Source organism: Monopterus albus, unplaced genomic scaffold (assembly GCF_001952655.1).
Source record: "Monopterus albus unplaced genomic scaffold, M_albus_1.0 scaffold12.1, whole genome shotgun sequence".
NCBI classification, from domain to species: Eukaryota; Metazoa; Chordata; class Actinopteri; order Synbranchiformes; family Synbranchidae; genus Monopterus; species Monopterus albus.
In genome coordinates, this window is record NW_018127892.1 from 2,861,306 (window position 1) to 2,869,704 (window position 8,399).

Here is an 8,399-nt window from a genome sequence, read left to right on the forward strand (position 1 = left end):
CTTTGAGTAAGTTTTGTTGTTATTAATATATTGAGCCCATAACCTCTGATGAGGGAACATGGCTTCATTTTAGGGGGTTGGAAACAATTGTTATAATCTGTTGTTGGCTGGTCAATTGTTCAAATGAGTGTTCTGGGAATCCACCTCAGCTCATAAAATCTAGAAATTAACATAACCACATTTCAAAAGGCATATGTTGCGTGATCTGGACCAATAAAAAAGGAATAGCAAGATGCAATTAATTCAACCCCGATATTTTTCAGCTGGAGATAAAAGGAATTCTTACACATCTTCGTGTTGCTGTTCATTTCTTCTCAAAGGTGCTTGTTGTTCAGTCTCTCTGTAGTAGAAATCGCCATAAAACACATGGTCACGTTTAAAGAGTAGGAGTGTAGTAGAAAAGCCATGGGCTATTGTGTTTTGAGGTCATCTTCAGTTTTCTTCTTTTCAGTACCAAACCATTGTTTGGTTACAGAATGTGTTTAAGTGTTAACAGTAAATGGCAAGGGCTTCTCTTTATAGGCTAAATGTTGTTTTGCATCAGTGTTTAGCAACGTTGTGGGGGAAATTCATTCAGTACGTGCACATCAATTGGCACAATTCCAGTTTGTCTACTGAGAGTACGGACACACCAGCCTGCAGCTCTGTCCAGCACCAACATGGTGAAGTTTGCAGTTTGCTTTACATTAGACACATTGTCAAATTATATCACAAGCTTATGAGAAGACTGTTTGTTTAATCAGATTCACAGTGTTGTAAAAATGTGCAACTGCTTTGTTTTGTTCATCTCTCTGTAACATGAGCTACGTCCTGTCACATGCGAGCATGTCATCTGGCTGTCCTCTTACAAAGCGCAACTTTTAGCAGAAGAGAGGCAGCTGCCCTTTGTCGCTTCTTGCCCTTAGAAGTCAGCTTTTTATATCAAGGCAAGGTAGACCCAGCTGTGATACAGCTGTAACACAGTGCATTTTGTGTGAAGCAGCATTGAGGAAAAATGTAGAAAACTACTGACTGAGGTAAACGGTTAGGTAGAAGGAATGTGGATACTCAGAACGGTGACTTGCACTTCATCAGAGAGTAACTTAACTCCCGGGGCACATTAACACACCACATATTAATGAAGACAGTTTATTTGTTGTATATTGACAACACTTTCCCCTCCTTTCAGGTTGCTGCTGTTGCAGGGTCCTGTGGAGGAGAAGAGCTGTGCCATTCCCCCTTTTGTCCTCATGTCTCCCCCTGTGTGTTTCCCTGTGTGTTAGTGAAGCCACACCCCCACCAGCCCTCCACCTGATCCCTCCTGTCGTGTCACCAGAACAGCCCAAAGCCCCCCTCTCACCCCATGCTTGGGACAAAGCCAGCTCACTGCCAGCCCAATGACTGCCTGGATTGTCCTGCCTGTCAGCCTGTCTGCCTTCTCTATCACAGGAATATGGATAGTGTGAGTTGGCTACCCCTGTTCCAACAACTACAGAAGGAAATTGCACACATTGATACATACATTGATTTAAAAAATATGCATGATGAGATATCCATGGAATACATTGATGTAAAAAATATGCATGATGAGATATCCATGCTGTCAACTAGCATTTGACTGAGGCCTTAGTGAGCAGTCTTTCTGTGGAATGACCCTTTAGCTTAAGCCCAGTACCATCTCGCTTCTCAATACTATCAATCTATGTGCATTGTGTTAAGTACTTTGAATCTCTGTTGTGTATGAAAATGTGCTATATAAATAAACCTGCCTTGCCTAATAATTCTGTTTATTTTCTCACTGTGTTTGACATTTGCCATTTCTTGCTTTGAATTACTGTGCGTGCTTGACCTCGCAGGTATGCCATGGCTGTGATGAATCACCATGTTTGTCCTGTGGAGAACTGGTGAGTGTTTGTGTTCTGTTGATCTGAGGAAACTGGCATCAACCTTTTTTATTGTTTCAAAACTGGACACAGTTTTACTTCACAGCTGCTAGCACGGAGTGAACTGAACTCATTGTGTCCCTGCTACAGGACTTACAATGTAACGTGCACAGAGGAGCTGCCTCGACCAGGCTTCCCCAAGACATGCTGCACCATCCAAGACATCCCCCTCATCAGGTCTCCTGTTCCATGTCTCCTCCTTTCTGCACTTCAAGTCATTGTTCCTGCAGAATACAAAAGCTATTTTGTGTCAGCGAAGGCCCCAAGGCATGAATTAGCACCTTGTTACATTGTGTCTCTGACAGTCATTAGCACACGCTTTGCATAAACTGCATTTCTTTAATCTGCAAATAAGCCTCTAACCACAAGCAAGTACGAGAGCTCGCCTGTAAAAGGGCGTAAAGAGACTTGCAGGTGTTTGGTAGAGTTTAGGGGTCCTCTTCATTTAAATTTCAGTTTTACAGCTAGTCCTGCGCAGAGCAAAGTGGTTTCACATTCTTGAGTTTGGAAACGCATATAAATGCTAGTCAATTAATTTGGTTTGTCTTCATGTCCTGCAGTAAATGTGGTTCCTACCCCCCTGAGAGTTGCCTGTTCAGCTTGATCGGCAACGTTGGAGCCTTCATGGGTAAGGTCTCCATGTACTGAATTTAAAACCACACACACAGTTTTGTGATTAAATGACATCGTGTGAGCAAAGATATGTCCTTTTAAAGGAATAATATAGTAGTACAGTCCTGGGAAATCTGTTCATTTGCATTTTTGCTATGATGAGAGGATCAATACCACTCTCATGTCTTTAAAGTAAATATGAAGCTGTGGCCAGAAGAAGCCTCAGAGACTCTGCTAGCTTACGCCGGAAATGCTGGAAGTTGTCCAAAGAGAAAACAAATGGCCTACCACTTCCTCTAAAGCCTACTAATAAATAAAAGCGTGGTTTGTGAGAAGGTTATCTGATGTAGTATTCTTGGCTGAGAGTCGTGACATCTTAATGTGTCTGTGAAGTTGCCACTCCTGGAAGTGACCACATCCGGAGCAGACAAATAGGACTTGACTCCCTGTAAAGGCACAACTTGTCAAGTTTACTCTTTGGTTTTGTATGGATTAAATAAACAAGATAACGGGTTTGAATTGGTGAGCTTTGGAAGTTCTGGTAGGCAGGTTATTGAACTTCTACAGAACCAGGTTTGCTGTGTCCACTCTTTATGCTGATCTTACCATCTCCTGGCTGTAGATTCATATTTAGCACACAGATATGAGAGTGTTATAAATCTTATCTAACTCTCAGAAAGAAGTAGAATAAGTGTATTTCTCAAAAGTGAAATTATTCCCTTAAACATCATACCCTCACCTTGACCAAAAACAAGATCTGCTGTGGTGTAAGAGAGGCTATTAAAAAGCAAACAGTTTACATTTTGAGAGTATTTAAGGATCAATTAAATATTGAACTTGTCCATGGTAGTGTTAAATACTGATTATTCAATATGCAGTGAAATGCAAATGTTTGAATAGATCTGTGGCCCACATAGACAATAAGACCGTTGTCTTCTCCTCTTTAATACAAACACAATTAATTGGTATAGCTGAGCTCAAAGTGTCTGTCTCCTCTGTCCATTCTGTTATATAATCCTCAATGGTGCCCACAGACATCAGCCACTAGGCCTCCAAGAGATCCAGAGGGGCTTGAAATAGCCTGCGCTCTCTAATCAATAATGAATGTGGCTTTCCTTCCACTTCCCCCTCTCCTTCTCTGTGGCCTTCCTCCGGTACACCACCCTCTCTCTTGTTTTATCACCAGTCTGCTCCCATTTCACCCCTGTCCTTAATTGCATCTCCCCTGCTGTTTTCACTGTCACTTCACTTTTTTCAGTTCTTCTGATCTTCTTTCCTTTCCATGCATTTTTATTTTTGAATTTCCATCATCTTTTTTTCCTCAGTTCCCTTCTTTGTCTTTTTAAAATTCTCATTAATGTGTAATCTGCCTGGATACTTGGACTTTTACTTCTCACTTCCTTCTTGTTGGGTGCCTGTAATGTTGATCTGTTTTACTGCCTTGTTAGTATCATTGTAACAGACAGCAACCTGAGGGTTCATAGTTTTCAAACAGCTTGTTGTACCCGGCACTTTTTACCATACTGACTGAGAGACGAGACAGTCCAAGTAACTTCAAAACAGTGCTGATTTATTCAAAGGATCACAGGTAAAATTAACATTACACGCTCAGGTATCTTGCACCTCCAAACTGCTCGCAGGCAGATGTAAGATGAAAGACCCTGAACCCACCAGGCCTATACATTATATCTTTTCGGTTGGGCTAGCCCCATACCACACAGAAACGTCAACCGAGACGTCTCTGTTGCCAGCTTTACAGCTGGTCATAGCAGTAGTCCAAACATGAAGCAAATCAATGTGTGTGTCTGTTGATTAAGTGGTGTGTAACTAAAAACATTCTCACGACCTCTAGTAACATGTCGTGACTTAAACATAAGAACATATTATGGCTAAGGCTACAGTTATACACGTCATAATAATAATATTAAACACCCTGTCTGCTGACAGTCATCAACTCTTCTCTCTAGTTATCCTTGACCAGATGTACCCTGTAGAAACTCATAAGCATGACTAAGCATTTAACAGTCTAACTAGACATCCTATCTCCACTAAACATTTCTAATACATAAAGTATCTATCCAATTTCTATCTGACTAAAAATCTGTCGGGAGCTGATGCTAAACATGGCAGAAAAAGTGCCACCAGAGATGGGAGTAATTGGCAGAACACATCAGCAACAGGAAGAACAAAGCAGATAGTCATCACATCAGCAGAATGGAGCCGCCCCATGGCTGCTCACCAACCGTAGACAGAACTATAAGCAAACGGGAGCATCATATTCAGGAAAAACTGCGTAATACTCAGATAACCGATTTCATCATTGAGTATAAAATCCAAAAAATACACACTCATTTTCCATTGTCATTCCTTCAGTAACTGAATGACCTAAACCATAATCAGTTTTCCCACTGGTCTACACATTCATGTCAAAAGCCCTTTACAGTTGTGTTGTGCAGTATTATCTGTATTTAGTGCTACAAAGGCAGTGTTTAAGTGCATGTCTTCCTTTGCGTCCTGCAGTGGTGATGGTGTGCTTTCTGCGCTACGCCCAGGTGATTGAGCACAATCACCATTGCTGGGTTAACACCGGTGCACTGGTGTCCGGCTGCACCAACGCTATAGGCCTGCTCATGGTGGGCAACTTCCAGGTAAGCTTCAGCAGCATGTCCCCTAACATAAGTACACATTGAGTGACCTTGTTCCTTATTCAGACCTCTGAGGAAACAGTCCCTCTCTGACTGCACACGTCTGTCTGTCAGGTTGATCATGCCAAATCTCTACACTATGTGGGTGCTGGTGTCACATTTCCAGCAGGGCTGCTGTTTGTCTGCCTGCAGTGTGTGCTCACCTACCGGGTGGCTATGACTGCCCTCGACTATTGGATGGCCCATTTCAGGGTGGCTCTGGCCTTGGGAGCTATGGTCTCCCTTGTCCTCAGTATCCTTTACTTACTATTGTGACATTCCCTTTGTGGGTCACATACACTAGCTCTGTGCTGTATGCTGTATCTAAACACAATGTTTTTAACCCTTCTAACTTACCTTTATCACAGCAGACATTTGGATGTGTCTTATCAAGAAAAGCAGGTGTAACTAAAACCATTAGCCCCTGTCTCCTAAGTCACTCAGTTCAAGGGACCTGATCGTCTGTGCCTGCACACTGGAATGGCTTACTGGGACTGACCTCCGTGTTCCAGAAAGGTGAAAGTCAGGACTCACATTCATCTCCCCTGCTGTATTCTGGTGAAACCAGCAGCAGCCTCTCTCCCCTGCCTGCCTCTCTCTGACATCCAGTTAGAAGCATGACACCTGAGCTTTACCTTTGTCTTTGTCAGCCTGTTGTCTCTGTCGGGTTGGCCGTTTCCCAACTAGCAGAGCAACTCCTTAACTTCCATCAGTTAGGAAGCATGTGCAGGCAGGACTGTTCTTCCACCACCACTCATTGTGGCCCTTTACACATCTGCCATCACCTCATCTGTTTGGCAGCACAGATAAGAACCCTTTGGGTTCATGCTAATTATCTGACAAATAATAATAGTCTGTCCTTGGCGAATGCACTGCTCTCACTATCTGTTATCCTATAGCTAAATCCATCTGTTTAGCAGAGCTGCAAATCTGGCACCCTGTGGTTAAGCTGCTTGTCATAGATCTTGGCTCATTAGATTATGAATTTGATTCAGGCTCATAAGGTTTTGCATTCTGTCCTTCCACTGTCCTTGTAGATCCAGTGAAATAGGAAATGAGCTCTGTCTGATTTGTCCATACATGTACCAGAGAGATCTGTCTTCCTTAACTTGTCCTCCTCCCAGGTGGCATCTTCTTCATCCACGAAAGCTTCATTCTGCAGCACACTGCAGCCATCTGTGAATGGGTCTTCACTGTGGACATCCTGGTCTTCTACGGCACCTTCACCTATGAGTATGGCACTGTCACCAGCGAGACCATGATGGCAGGCCTGCAGCAGAGTCGTCACCACCACGGCTCAGGCATTATTGTGGGCCCCAGGGGCCGGGACTCGACACTCAGTGGGGCAAACAAGGGCCTCAAGTCCCCTGGGGGAAGCAGCACATCCACACATCTCAACTGTACCCCAGAGAGCATAGCCATGTTGTAGCTCTGCATGGCTGAGGTGTCTGATGGGCTCCCACAGAAAGGTGAGACGGTGGAGGAGAAACAGGAAGTTCTCATATCTTTACCCAGTGAACCAACACCAGGTTAGCCTATCTACTATGCTATAAGGTTCTCCCCCAAACCCCCACCTCACCCAAGTGTTGATGCAAGCCCCTACAGTCAGATGTCCTGAAAGCAGGGCTGAATGTATGGAGCCAGTTGGAGAATGATAAGCATGAGTATTCTAGTTCTTTACTAGAGTAGGTTGTTTCCAGCATGGGAGTTTAATAACCGTGCATCACTGGTGTCTTGGTGCAAAAAGAAAGTTCCTTACACTGACCGGGTCGTCCCCCCACCCCCACATGAACTACCCAATGCTTTGCGCGGTCCACCTGATCTGGCCTTTTGCCCCTCTCTGCACGGCACACTTTCTGACTGGGAGAATATTTATGTTGGAGTTTTGAGTTTGTATAGTGGGTTGAATATATTGAATGTTTGAGAAGTGGATAGTTAAGTTGTGTATTTTTACAGGCTGTAAGAATATGGCCTTTTTAGTCAATCAAGCATAAATGATCTGTCAAATGCTCAAGTGGCAAAAATCATTAATTTCACCAAACTGTTTGATTTGATTGCACAAATGATTTGTTTTTTGTTTTTTTGGTATTTGTTTTACAATGTGCATGTGTGTCTTAAATTGTTTTTTTGATGCGTGAGTGCAAGACGGCTGTGTAAAATTTTCTGATCTGTTCTGTTGCAACAGTTTGGGCCATGTGCATCTCAGTCACGTTTAACTGTTGTCCCCCACAGTATTAGACCTGAAGATTTCTTTTTAGCACTGACATTTCATGCTACTTCCCCCCCCCCCAAATCCTTTGTAACACCAAGACATTTAAAGTGACTTGCATTTTATAATAAAACCAGTGGGTGTGTGTGGAGGTCAAACTATAACCTGACTAGCACATTTACAGAATAACACACTAATGTGGTTCCAGGCTGGACCCTTGGAAGCCTTATTTGATTTTTGAGGTTTTCTGTTAAAGTGATGTGAAGCCTTCTCATTGCTTTGGAGGACACACAAGCTGAATGAGGGGTGAATACTATGCTTGTAGACCTTGTGCCATAAAGCTCATCACAACGGTGTCAGTACGCTGTCACAATCGTACAGGTTGTACACTGAGGTGAAAGTATATAATTGCCAGTTTCTCTGGAAATGATATACTTAATAGTATTGTCTGTGAGCCAGACTGCCACAAACTAAAGCTGACTAATGCTACCCAGTTTAGGTTACACTCAGCAGTTTTTAAGTGAGTGACCTGTTTCTCTGTGAGCTGTTTGAGTCGTATGTTTAATAACACACATACACAGTATGCTGCGCTCTATGTAATCTTGATGCTTGTTAAAACTGTCTAACCACTGGATGCCAGCAATACATGTTTTTAAAAGGCCACATCACCTACCTCTTATCTTTTCTGAGTTTGTTGTTTAAAGGTGAAAGCTAGAGATCCAACATGTTTTCCATCTCACAGTGGTTTGAGGTATGAATTATTTGTACTTCAGTAATCAGCAGCTCTTTCCACAAAGATCTGTCTTAACAAGTGACAGTAATTGTGAGGTCAGTGGATCTGATGTTACACGAGATGTTTAATCTAGTGTCGGGTCTTTTTTTTTAATCTGCAAATTATTTAAGTTCTTATTTTCCCTGGGGCTGCACTAACCCTGTCTTGTTCTGCAAATCTTGCCAAAAGAAGACTGGAAT

At 42.8% G+C, this 8,399-nt stretch overlaps 1 protein-coding gene across 1 annotated transcript in view; it reads left to right on the forward strand.

The window, feature by feature from the left end:
• Positions 1-7,902, forward strand: part of LOC109954881 (transmembrane protein 150A) — an 11,584-nt gene extending 3,682 nt beyond the window's left edge. Inside the window, exons 2-8 of the mRNA XM_020590519.1 lie at positions 1,169-1,441; positions 1,836-1,883; positions 2,013-2,099; positions 2,483-2,550; positions 5,055-5,182; positions 5,294-5,471; positions 6,343-7,902. Of these exons, the coding sequence (XP_020446175.1) occupies positions 1,377-1,441; positions 1,836-1,883; positions 2,013-2,099; positions 2,483-2,550; positions 5,055-5,182; positions 5,294-5,471; positions 6,343-6,647 (879 nt within the window). The 5' untranslated portion in view covers positions 1,169-1,376 and the 3' untranslated portion in view covers positions 6,648-7,902. The remainder of the gene's footprint in view (positions 1-1,168; positions 1,442-1,835; positions 1,884-2,012; positions 2,100-2,482; positions 2,551-5,054; positions 5,183-5,293; positions 5,472-6,342) is intronic.
• The last annotated feature ends 497 nt before the right edge of the window (positions 7,903-8,399 follow it).